At 52.7% G+C, this 12,856-nt stretch overlaps 1 protein-coding gene across 5 annotated transcripts in view; it reads right to left on the reverse strand.

Annotated features, from left to right (window-relative positions):
* The window catches only part of NCOA1 (nuclear receptor coactivator 1), a 374,460-nt gene that overhangs the window by 55,486 nt on the left and 306,118 nt on the right, over positions 1–12,856 (reverse strand). For all 5 annotated transcript variants that reach the window (XM_053249238.1, XM_053249225.1, XM_053249233.1 and 2 more), the window contains 5 exons: positions 12,643–12,822; positions 8,893–8,988; positions 8,198–8,338; positions 6,779–6,926; positions 2,547–3,891 (listed from right to left, as the gene is read on the reverse strand). In XM_053249238.1, coding sequence (XP_053105213.1) covers positions 2,547–3,891; positions 6,779–6,926; positions 8,198–8,338; positions 8,893–8,988; positions 12,643–12,822 — 1,910 coding nt within the window. The remainder of the gene's footprint in view (positions 1–2,546; positions 3,892–6,778; positions 6,927–8,197; positions 8,339–8,892; positions 8,989–12,642; positions 12,823–12,856) is intronic.

Below are 12,856 nucleotides of genomic sequence, written 5' to 3' on the forward strand. Positions count from 1 at the left end.
CTGCAGCTTGCAGGCTCTGTAGCAAAATGCCACGGCTTGAAATGCACAAATGTTGGGGAAGGATCATGCGTTGCAAAAACACGTGGCAATGCTACCCCCACCTAAGGAACCTTCTTCCCGCAGCCTGCCTTACAGGGACACACACAGCTAGGAGCATGCACGGCACAGCCCCCCCGCCCCCCCCCCAGCAAACTGTCCACACAGTGGGCCTCTCCACACATGACGTCTCTTTCAGGTGCAGGCACGCTTGTCAGAGAGCTGGGACTGGCTGCAGCCCCCTATTGGGTGTGTAAAGGGCAGTGAACCCCCATCTGCTGCCAGAGACTCTCTGAAAAGGCTCTTAGCAATAGCAATAGCAATAGCACTTACATTTATATACCGCTCTATAGCCGAAGCTCTCTAAGCGGTTTACAATGATTTAGCATATTGCCCCCAACATTCTGGGTACTCATTTTACCGACCTCGGAAGGATGGAAGGCTGAGTCAACCTTGAGCCCCTGGTCAGGATCGAACTTGTAACCTTCTGGTTACAGGGTTACTCTTGAACCCTAACACACAATAGCAAGAACAGTAACAGCCATCATAAGGGGAATTTTCAGCGTCTGACATGTCAGTAACGGGGCAGCCCTGCTTAAGGGACACTTTCCACCGGGAGGTTCCACCGGGAGGTCTTTTCAGTGCTAGACAAAGACCTTTTTATTTTCCTGCCCCTTTCAGTCTTAGATGAACCCAGTGTTTTATTCTTTATACTTGTTTTTATTTGCTGCTTTAAGAGGTTTTCTTTCTTTCTTTCTTTCTTTCTTTCTTTCTTTCTTTCTTTCTTTCTTTCTTTCTTTCCTTTCTCTTTCTTAAGAATCGATTGCGGCAAGCTACCCTGGAAATATTTTTATTAAAGGGCAGGGTGTAAGTGTATAAAATGACTGGATGAAGAAAATATCCAAACCTTCACCCTTGAATCTAAATCCTCAAAGAATGACCTTGGCATCATGCAGATGCCTTGATTATTCATACAGCACCATCCATGTACATGGTACCTGAGCCCAAAAGGAAATCCCAGTTTCAGGCGCTTTGCTTTAAAGTCTGATAAATGGATCAGCTGCAACCTTCACTCAGAACTAGGGGCATGGCATGCATCAAAACACATCACGAGCCAGGAGCTGCGTTTTGGACTTCTGGGAGCGTCAACATATACGCAAAGCATAAGAAATCGTGGAAGCCACTGTGGATACTTGTGCTGGAGCACACCCAGAAAATGGCCACTCCAGTCCACAGCTGTCTTGACCCTTGGCTAAAGTTTATTTTATTTCTGTAATCTACACTGCAGTTTTGTTCACCCTCCTTCACCAAGATATAAATTTTGTCCATGTGGGGCAGGGCGGGGCGGGGAGAGAGCGAGCACCATGTTTCTACAAGGGAAAGGCAGAAGAGCAAAAGTTGCCCAGTTCAGGAAAAGAAAGGATCCATGGATTATGCAGTTGGTAAAAGGGAGGAGCCCCGGGGTGTGGCTGGGCAGAAAGAAAGCCAAACAAGAAGAGGAAAGCGAAGAAGGGAAAGGAAGGGAAGGGGCAGGCAGGGCTGCTCCCAGGACTGATGGCTGAAGTCAGAAATGGGGCTTGAATCTATCAAGAAGGGGAGGACAGAGGACCACGGCCTGCTGAGCATCCTTAAGGCAGGCAGACCAAGAGAGGCCCACGTCAGGGCCAAGTCCGAGCCGGTCGGCATCCTGAGCTCACAGTCTCCCACTGTCCCCCAACTGGAGAGACCCCACCTGGGAGGAGGAGAGGGACACATCTCTTAGGCCATCAGTGCATTTCACTATCTTGGATCTGAGTTTTGGTAACTTTCCTCTTGTGGTGTGAAGGAGACACACCAAATAAAATAAACGTTATCCAAGTAAGCCTACGAAGGCAACTTCTGTCTCTGTGTACCATCCACTGTTCTTGGCCAGCCAAATCCACTCTGTGACAGTTTGCGTGTGAGTGAAATGAAAACCGATTCACTCTCTCTACTAACGCGGTTTCTGATTAACATGTGACGCTCCCTTATACCAAGTCAGTCAGACTATTGGTCCATCCTGCCAAGTACCATCTTCTCTGATGGCCAACTTCTCCCCAAGATCTCAGGTACCCAACCCTGCTCCTTGAGTGCCTTTCTAACGGGAGGTGAGGAACTTTGAGCCTGAACCTTCTGCATGCACAGCAGGTGCCCTGCCATTGACAAAGGCCCCTCCTTATGTAGCTGAGGCCAGAGAGGGAGGAGATGCTGGTAAGGCACTGAAAATCTCACTGCAAAAACCCAAAGTCATTGTGGCTGTGGGCCCACAAGCTTTGGTCTCACAGAGTTATTTGCTTCCTCCAGCAGAGAGGCCAGGATGGCGCTTGGGAATGGGAAGAGTAACGTCCAGCCCACACTGTGTTTCCAGCTCATCCCTCAGCGCTGTGCTAAGCCAGCTGCTCAAGCTCCACCTGGGAAGCTGCACGCGCCCACAGCCCCAGCCCGACTGCCCAAGGAACAGAGGCAACTCTGCCACTCCTGAACCAACCCACCTGGCCCTGGGGCTGCAGCTTCAGCTCCTCCTGCGCAGGGGGCTTCGTCAGCGGGCCTGGAGCGGTGCTGCAGGGGTCCATGTGGTCGGACTTCTCCTTCACCTTCACATCGTCCAGGCTCAGGGTGGGGTTCGACGCCAGCTCTTTCTCGTCCTTGTCGAGCAGGTAGCGGAGGAGTTGGTGGTCCTTCAAGTCCTTCTTCTTCGCCGCCTCCGCCTCCAGCCTGAGGTCAGGGGTCCCGGGGGCCTGGCTCTGAGGAGGGGCGGCAGTGGCGGCAGCAGCGCCTCCTCCGCCAGGCCCGCCCTCTTTCTTGTCCTGCTCCAGGGAAGGGGCGGTGAGGTCAGAAGGGCTGCCCTCCTGGAGGAGCCGGTGCAAGATCTTGTGCCGCTCTGTGAGGGAGCTGTGAGAGGAGGGGCAGGCGCTGCCGGTGGGGTTCCCGGAGGCTGGGGCCCCCGAGGCCCCCGTACAAGACAAGGGCTCCTTGCAGCCGGCGTCTCCCTCCACGTGCCGCAGCTGCTCCTGGGCGGTGGTGGCCAGGAGCTGGACTAGCTTGTGGCTGACCTGCGAAGACTTGCTGTCGCCCTCCGAGAGCCTCTCGCTGCCATGCAGCAAGCCGGGGTCTAGGGGCTTGCTGTCGCCCAGGCCGCCTTCGGAGTGGACCATGTTGCACAGGATGGAGCTGATCTCCTTGCTGTCTTTGGGCTCCGTTTTCAGGGGCGGCAGGCCCATGCGGCCGGGTGAGTTCTGGCCGCTCAGCTGCCGCAGGGCAGGAGGTGGGGTGGGGTAGCCCAGCGGGGGGCTGGGCCCTTCCGCCAGCCCCTGCATGGAGTTCAGGGGGGTGCCTGGGAAAGGCCGGTTGCTGATGGCACTGCTGGCACTGCAGCTGCCCCCCATGCCCCCGGGGGAGTGCGTGGCGGGCATGGTGGGGGAAAAAGGGTTGCTTGGCACTCTGGGCTTGTGGGCCAGTCCTGGACTTACCCGATGCCTGGGGGACATGAACTGTGGCGAGGCGACCCCGGGGCTGTTCATGGGGGAGCTGCTGAAGGTCAGAGCGTGGTTACTGTTCTGGGGACCGGCCTGCCCCTGGCTTAAGGCAACGTTCGCCCCCACCTGGCTCCCGGATCCAAAACTGGCTTGGCCAGCACCGGCATTGCTGCTGCCATGCAGGCCGGACCCGGGCGGGTGGTTTCCACTGGCTGTCAGCAGGCTGCCGTTGGAGTGAGGGAGGGCCGAGGGCAGAGCCATGCCTTGTCCCGGAGACATGGTGGGGTTCAGCGAAGGACCGACGCGAGGAAGAGGCATCCCAGGGCTAGTGTTCTCTTGAGGCAAGAGGGTGCCATGTTCTCTGAAGCAAGAAAAGAAAAGGGGCGGGGGGAGAACAAAGAAGTGGGTGGCAAGGTACAGAAAAGACTGGCCAGATTCTGGCCCTGCCTAAGAATTGGCTCTCTCCTTTCATAGACTTTCGTGAGGGTGCAGGCAGACACGTGAAAAGCATGACCTGAAAACTAGTCCTCTCTATGGGGATTTATGGGGAAGGTCAGAAAACAGGGTCAGAGTTTTTCGCAGCTTCTGTGATAGCCTCAGGAAAATCCAAGCCAAGTCCAACACGTTTTCTTCTTCTTCATGTGGGGACATCTGAGATAATCATTCCAAAAGGACTCCGGTGGGGGCATTGTTAGAAGAATCTCCAAAGGCCAAGGTGAACTTTGGTCAATGGAAACTTGGATGAATATGGGCCTGGTGGCTGTAGATTGTAAAGCGCCCAGAGACTGGTCTATGGTGTGATCTAGGAATGTGCTAAATGAGTGAATGAATGCATATAGTATGAGAATAGTACAGGTATTGCGCCTGTATGCAGTTCTACATAATGTCTAGGAAATTTGACTGAGCGCAACTTGGAGCCTAATCCATGGCCTCTAAGGTATCTCTTTAAAGCTGTGTCCATAGTAGCCTCATGTTTGTTTCAGTTTCCCTCACTGCCTTGGTACATACACTGGGCAAGTTTTCTCATTCAAACATGCTGCCCCTCCCAGGATTTCTAGCTCCAGTTTGTTTCTAAATAATGGTGGATTGACACAGTTGCGCTCATTTACTCCCCCACCCATCCAGCCTTTGCATGCAATGGGTGGGCTCTTATGACCCATGCAAGGCTGCCCAGCTGGGAATCAGGAGGTTTGCACACTATGGGTCCTTCTAATTTCTAATTGTAAAAACGTAACTTTTTTTGCTGGTGTCAGGTTGGCACCGCATCAACCTAGATTGCTGATCCTGGTTAAATTATTTATTTATTCGATTTCTATTTCTAGCGAAATGTCAGGTTGTTGCGTTGCCAACCTGACATTGGTGAAAATTTCCAGATTCTTACGATGGGAAATCGGGATGCGCACAGTGTGAGAATCTCCTGACTCCTGGTTGGGCAGCCTGGTGTGAGAACCTGCCCAACAGCAAAAATGGGTCGTGAGAACCTGCTCAACAGCAAAAATGGATGTGCGGGGGGGGGGGGGACACCCTGAGATGGGACCATGAAGTAGATTATTTCCAAGACTGTGTGGTGGCAGCTTCTCCTTGAAAAGGAATTGGCCGGGGCGGGGGGGGGCTCTAAATGGTCAACGTAATTAAATGGTCATCAATGTGCAAATTCATCAGAGAACAAATAGTAAGAAAAAAGAGTGGAAGGTGGTGCTTGTGAAGAAACGGGTTAGGACAACAGCCAGAAAAACAAACAGCGTGAGATTTCTATCCAGACCAACTGCAGGAAAGTTTGCACCCATTTAATAAGACAGAAATTCCTCTCCTGTCCATGAGAAAACCCGGAAGTGATGTACTGAACAAGCCTGGTGCCAGGACTGGTGCGGACAGCAGCTCCTCCTCCTGCTGCAATTGTCAGGGGCTGGCTGGTCGGCGGGGGGGGGGGGGGCCTTAGGCAGGAAACCAACCTGCAAACCTCTGTAAGACAACCGGTAGGCTACAGCCCACTACATGAAGCTGTTCAAGGTTTACAACGGGCTGCCGCTTCCCCTAACGAATGCCTGACGTTGTTCCTGAATCTGCTTTCACGATTCGAGAAATCTTGAAAGCAGAATCTACACGAGGGGCTGATTCAAATCCAGCCTTCCCAGACTTCTCTTCTACCCCAAAGGGATGGAAAGCCACCACCCAAACCCACAGGGGCCTCTGCCCAACACATGGCCTCTGCTTCTCTTAGAATGGAGGCAGGCCTTCTTTTAAGGCAGCTGAGCATGGATGAGAGCACACTGACTTCCCACTGTGTGTACACACATATTTCTTTTGTCCCGCTGCCACCTGTGGCCAAGGCCAAGGAGTGTGGACATGAAAAAAGAGTCATCACCCCTTCTTGAAATCCCCGCACCCACATACTTTTTGCCATAGATAGTGGCAAAGAAGTTGGGGCAAGGGGAGAAGCTGTTGTCCTCATCAGGCTCCTGCACATCCGCTTATGGCACCCAGTGGGCCCTGGGGTGGAAAAAGGAGCCCCACAGAACAGTGGGAAGGAGAAAAGCAGGCATTTTGGAAGGACTGGGTGGGTGGGTGGGAGGAGATAATACAAAGGTTGAACTCCTACAGAGTTTCTCTCCATGGTTCTTTGGAGAGATCTACATTGGTTTTGGTCAAGATTATTTGAACCTCAACATGAAATTCTGTTCCAAAGGATCTTTTCCTCAGAGGCAACGGAGCCATTGCTCAGGACCTGAAGGAGAAAGACATATTTCACACAATTCTCCAAACCAACATGCAGCTAAGCCCAAAACATAAAGCCTCGGTTTTCTTCCTCTGCTTTTTCAACATGGCTGTGCATGCAGGCAGAGGCTCCGGCTGCGAACTCATGGCACCAACCAACCAATAAACAAATCCCAGTTACACCACAGTTCACATACCATGGCAGGGGTTCTCATACTTGGCTCCCCAGATGTTGCTGGACTACAGTTCCCATCACTCCCAGCCACAATGGTCTTCGGCCAACAACATCTGGGGACTCAAGTCTGGGAAACCCCTATTTACCGATCAAGAGATGATCTCTGCATAGGAAAACTGTGAAAGGAGCCCAGAAATGGCAACCATGGTTTTTGCTCACTTATGCAGACCATGCCATTAGGGTGTGTGGAGCCTTAAAGGGAGTTGCATTGGCAAAACAGGCAGCCGAGGAGAATGGGGAGGAACAAAGACTCAAAGGGAGGAGCAACCAATGGAATGGAAGAGTTTTCCAAACTCACCTCTCAATGATGTGAATGCCCATGATGAAAGGCTGCATGTCCGGGCTTTGAGGGCAGCAGAGTTTGCACTTGGTGTGGGCGCTCAGCACCGTCCCATCACTTAGGGTGAACTGATAAGATGGGCTAAAGGCTGTGCTCCGTGTCATCACTGGGGAGGGAAAGAAGAGGGCGCCTTAACTGAGCGGGATGTTTTCTCCTCTACTGTCAGCTGCAGTCATAATTCCAACAGGCCTTTGACTCAACAGTGCTTTGCAGCCATTCACCCGTTTTTCATTCTCACATCAATTCTGTGCATGTGGTGAATGGTGTTACCCTTTTAGAAAGGGGAGCACTGAGTCAGGCAGTGATGGTTCCAAGTTTATCATTGTGAGTTTGAGGCTGAGCAGGCACTTGAATCCAGATGTCCCACCCTCTCCAGTGGAACACACTGGCTCCCAAATAGATTATTTCCCCACGAAGACAAAGTGGACCGAACGAGATGAAAGAGGCAAGGAGGACAAGGATCCAATCTTTTAGGATTTGAGCACTGATGTGGAAGATGACTGCCCACCCCCCCACCCCCCGCCACCCCCGGTGTCCTAAGCAACTCATCAGCATAAGATGCCAAATGTTCACCTGCCTAAAAACACGATGATTCGTGGACAGGCAAAGCTTCTCAGCAATCTGGGGTGGTGACAGCACTGGCCCACTTTGCAGAGCTGCTGTAAGGATTCCCACCATATGCAAAATGTTTCAAACGCTTTGGAAAAGGGCTATATAAATGCGCAGAATTCTCGTCATTTCTGGGCTCTGTTTTGCATCCTGCCCTCCCTTCCTCCAAGGAGCTTGGATGGCAGGCATCATCCCCACTCCCCCATTTTACCCTAACAACCTCATACAGTAGGCGAGGCTGAGAGATAAAGCGAGGCAGTGACTTGGGACCACACACTCAAACGAGTCTCATGGCTAAAAGGGGATTTGAAGCCGGGTCTTCTTGGACAAATGCTCAAGCCACTCCACTGCCCTGGCTCGCTTAGCAAAAGGTGCCATTGATGGAGCATTCGGAGCTCCTCTGTGTACCCTTTGGGGCCAACAGGGGCAACGGTCTTGAGCAACTGGACTCATTCACTTTTGTCCTTGCTTCCTGGAAGGTCTGCAAGGCGGCCTCTGGCTTGGCACGCTCCCGCCACACTAGAGGCCAAGTGCCTCCCCAGCCAGGTTGCCCCAGCAGTGGGGAGGGAGGCTCGGTGGCTGGCCGGAATGCTCTTGACAAGGCAAGCAGGCTCCCCTTGCCAGCCAGCGGGCCACTGGCATTACTCGGCGGTTTCAGCCGTTTCCTTTGGCAGCAGCCTTTGCCTCCTTTGCTGGGTTTTTATTTTCAGTCCGGAAAGCACTTATCCAGCAACAATGGCAGTGCGTGCAAGAGAGGAGCCTTTTTACCTTCCTGAAATAGCTGCTTGGCATACGATGGCTCCCTGCCCTGAGGCTGGAAGAAAGCATAGATGCATTTCCGCACTAAATCCTCCCAGCCGGTCCGGCCTGCCGCTCTCAGGGAACTGGTGTCGATGGAGATGATTTTACCTGAGCGGAGAGGAAAGGAAAAGGAAAGGAAGAGGCCACGTGAGAACTGGGGAAACCACATGGATCAAGAACAAAACAAATGGATTCAGTAGCAGAGTTTATTGCTACGTTGGGGCATGTCTGTGGGCTCTCTACATCTAGCAGAAACAGCCCTCTACGGCTGAGACAACTCACCTTTCTGCTCTCTGCCCATGATCTTGGTTTGCCTGTTTAGTTTACAGCCTCGCTTCATCTCCCCATCACCTTGAGCTGCCCCCAGATATCCCGTTCTTGTAAAGGATTCTGCCCAATTTCTTTTACTGCTTTCTTTTACTGTGATCGGGGAGCCTACTCCTCTTCTGGAGGAAGTGGAGGCTCTTCGGCTCATGCAGAGCTCTGCAGATGTATCATGGCTTTGAGCTGTGCCCAAGTGAGGGCTCTTAGACCTCACCCCCAGAAACCAACGGCTCCCCATTCCAGAGTGGATGAATGCAGGGGGACAAAGCAGCCTGCAGAAGGTCAACACTCCCCCAGCACCCTGAGACCAAACGCCTGGTTCTCCTCCTGAACGGTACCTGTAGTATCTTGCTTGGTCATGAAGGATTCTGAAGTGGTGGGGGCTGTGGGTCGAGGGATCCTCCGCGCGATGCAGATCAGACAGGATTGCAAATCTGCCGTGAACAGAAACAGGGCAGCCAAGTGATCGCCTGAGCATGTGGAGCTGCCTTGGACCGAGTAAGTCTAAGCATCCCTCCACCTAGCTCAGTGCTGCGGACTCTGCTGGCAGTGGCTCTCCGGAGTCTCCAGTGGGGGCCTTCCAAGTCCTGTTGCTTGTGATCCTTTCTGCACCTGCCAGGGACTAAACATGGGAGCATGCAAAACACCGCCCCCCCCCGAGCTGCACTCTGGTGGGTGAGAAGCAAGGAGGAAGAGACACAGACCTGTACGAGTTGGGGCGGGAGGGGGGAAATCTTCCGCTTTTCACTTGCATCGTCCATACCCAACTCCTCACCCCCCACCCCACCACCCGCAACTGGTATGGCCTTGCTTCTGCCTCGTGCCACCCACCCCTAACCCCACCACCTCTGCTTGCCAGCCAGCTCGCATCCCTTTCACAGCGTGCAAAGCACAGCCTCCAACGAGGGAAGGAGTCCCTCCAAAGGGGATGCAGACATTTGCCAAAGGGGGCACAAGCTCTCCCTGGGACTCTTCTTTAACAAGGGACTCACTTTCGCCACAAGCAGCCTGAAAACTGAGCACTATGCAGCCACTCTATCCGGGATCTGGTGTGAGTAGCGTGAGCTCTTCCTGGCATGTGTCCCAGCATTCCCAGCAACCCACAGGCGGCCAACGCAGCATCAGAGAAGTGGGGCTTTGGGAGTAAGAGGGGGAAGCCCAGAGATGGGATTTGCACAGCAGAATTTCTCAGTGGGTTGGACTTTACTGCTTCCAGTCTCAGAACGCAAGGAAGACTGGACACCCGAGTCGCTCATCTTTGCCAGTTCTGGGGGAGCTCAAACAGGCTTGTTCCTGGCTCAAAGCAGATCGCTACAGCCACACTTAAGCAATGCTTTGCTACGTTTTTGCTGTGAAAAGCAGCATTGTTGAGTTAAACCCTTCACAGCAAAGACTCCATAAACTATTGAAAGTTTGCCTGGGGGACTGGGATTGGCACAGGGGTGTGTGTGTGTTCGTTCTACTGTTTGGTAGAATTAATTCCAAGGCCATTTGGATCCGGCAGCATTGTAAAACAAAAGGCAACAGTGAAAGCCAACAACTATCAGCTCCAGGCAAAGTATCTGCTCATAAACCCCTCTGTGATTTATTCCTTCCAGTCATGATCTCCTGTGTAAGCTGCAATGGATTAATTCAGCTAATGCACTGGAACGAAACGGCAGCTACGGAGAAATGAGCCCAGAGAGTTCTGCTGGAAAGTCTCTTTTGCATCATGGGGCTGAGCCAGGGTGCAGATGTATTAAGACCCTGGTCCTGAATCCTGGTCTCCTAGCACCCATGCACAGCATCCAGGCAGGGGCTAACCCACTTCAGCACGGCAATATTGATCAAATGCTCCTGGTGCCAGGCCAGCTGGAGACGGGAGTGAGAAGGGTGCTGGAGAAAAGTGAGGAGAGGAGAGGCAGCGTGGGAAACAGCTGAGCGCCACTGGGCTGGGGATCGGGGGGTGGTGCTTGCTACCTCCCAATCCATGTTCAGCTGTCTCAGATCACAAGCTTGTGTTCGTATCTCTGGGGAGGATTCTGTTTCGCAGGAAGATCAAACCGACTGTGTGTTTGTTTCTCTGAAAGCTGATTTACACAAAATATGATTCACCCGAAATGTGTGTGAATCAGCTCTAAAGGCCGATTCACCCCAAATAGGTGAGTATCCTGCCAGAACGAGGGGCCTGTCAAGATCAGGAAACATACTAGTGTCCCTTCCGATACTGAGGATGATACAAAGGACACCATTGCTTACAACTAGCAAGAGGAAGATGCGCTTCTGCACTGGACCTTCTGATACTCCCACTTTAGTTATAAGCCTTAAATTGAGAGGACAGGAAGCATCTCCCTTTTGGAGCAGGGACACTGTGGCACGAGAGACTCTTATGGAAGCATCGCTCCTACACTTGCCCCGTTCTCCTTTAAGAACACAAGAACAGCCTTGCTGGATCCAGCCCAAGGCCTATCTAATCCAGCGCTCTGTTTCCCACAGTAGCCCACCAGACAGACAGACCTATCTATCTATACATTCAAGGTGCCCAAACTTCCATCTGTGGGCAGTTTACATCAACATAAAACAAATTAGAACAGGAATTAAAACCTCAAGGGAATTTAAAACAAGTCTAGTTAAAAGACTGGGTGAATACATGTGTCTTTGGAGAATTTTTAGAGATGGGGAGGCTCTTATTTCAGCAGGGGGCGCTTTCCAGACTCTTTGGGCGGCAACAGAGAAGGCCCGTCCCTGCAAAGCCACCAGACGAGCTATTGACACCTGCACACGAACCTCTCCAGATGATCACAACAGGCAATGGGGCTCATAGTGAAGAAGACGTTCTCTTAAGTACTCTGGGCCTAAACTATTTAGGGCTTAACAGGTGATAACCCACACCTTGTATTCTGCCTGGAAGAGGCACCTCGCCTCTGAGGCTGGACGTGGCCTATAGCCACCAGACTAGTAGCCACTGAGAGACCTGACCTCCATGAACTTTCCTTTCACTCAGCCTGTGATATACCCACAGGAATTGGATGTGTGCAATCTGAGGAGGTGTGTATGTGCCACACTCTGCCCAAGATGAAGTCAGCATGAGGTTATCCTGAATAACATTTTTATTGTTTGTTTTTCCTCCCTGCTGCCCGCAGTGGGATTCTCTCATTTAATTCAGAACATTAAATGAGCAGAGAGAAGCTCCTGGACAGATCCGCGGATCACCTGCTGGTGAGCAACCAGACTGGCTAGTAAGACGCCACTTCCCTTCACTTTGAACCTGTCTGGGGGGGAAACGCAGGGGGTATTGGGATGGGGCCACCAATGTGCCCTCTCACCTGGATTCCCAGATGTTGTTGACTACAACTCCCAGAATCCCCAGCCAAAGGCCACTGCAGCTGGGGATGCTGGGAGTTGAAGTGAACATCTGGGAATCCCTGTGAGAGGGAACAGTGCTGGCAGTTCCCCATCCCTCCTGAAATTTGGCGCCAAACTAGTTTGCCAAGACAAAATGGCTTCTTTAAGGCACTGGAATGAATTGGGGGGGGTGGGGGTGGGGAAAGTCTGGCTCCAGGCCACCGCCTGCGTCTTCAGCCTGTGCCAGCGCTTGCCGTCAGTCTCGTGCTGTTCCAGAAGGCAGCCTCTGGAGAGGAAAAGCGTCGCCCACAAAACTGAGCCACAGTCTTGCTGGCGACAGAGGACAAACGCCAAGACTGTACTAGCAATGACAGCCTTCTGCGGCGCAGGTGGCAGACGTGGGTGGTAAACCCCAAGTATAAGTGGACAGAGGACTTGGTGCTGCCGTACACACAGAAATAAGTTGGAAGCAAGGCACCAGAGAACGGGGAACTGGGGGACTGAAGCACCCGCACTCCGCGCAAGTCGTTCCCAGTGGAAAGAGCAAAGGCACCTCTCTCAGGAGCTTGTGAGCTGGATGCTGCGGCAAAGTGTGCAGGGAATGCCGCAGGGAGAAATCGAGCCTTCCAGATCTGCAGTCCCCTTGCAAGAGAAGTCCTGCAAGAGGACAGCCGAGGACAATTTGCCGCTCCCCCTCCCCAGAAATGCAACGCAGCACGAGCAAGCACTCTCTCCCTCTCCAGACAAGCGGCCGTTTGTCCTACCTTCGCCTTCCTCCTTGATCAGTTTCGGCTGAGACACTGTGAAGCACTGCATGACCTCGTAACGCTGGCGGGCCTCTTGGTTCTCCACACCTGGCTCGTCCGGGGGACGGATTAGCATTCTGCAGTTGAAGGTATGGCTGTTGCGTCTGGTGGATTCTTGGGGCCAAGGAACTCCGTTTACTACAGAGGGAGGGAACGAACAGGGAATCCGATT

This window comes from Hemicordylus capensis, chromosome 1, assembly GCF_027244095.1.
Source record: "Hemicordylus capensis ecotype Gifberg chromosome 1, rHemCap1.1.pri, whole genome shotgun sequence".
Classification (NCBI taxonomy): Eukaryota; Metazoa; Chordata; class Lepidosauria; order Squamata; family Cordylidae; genus Hemicordylus; species Hemicordylus capensis.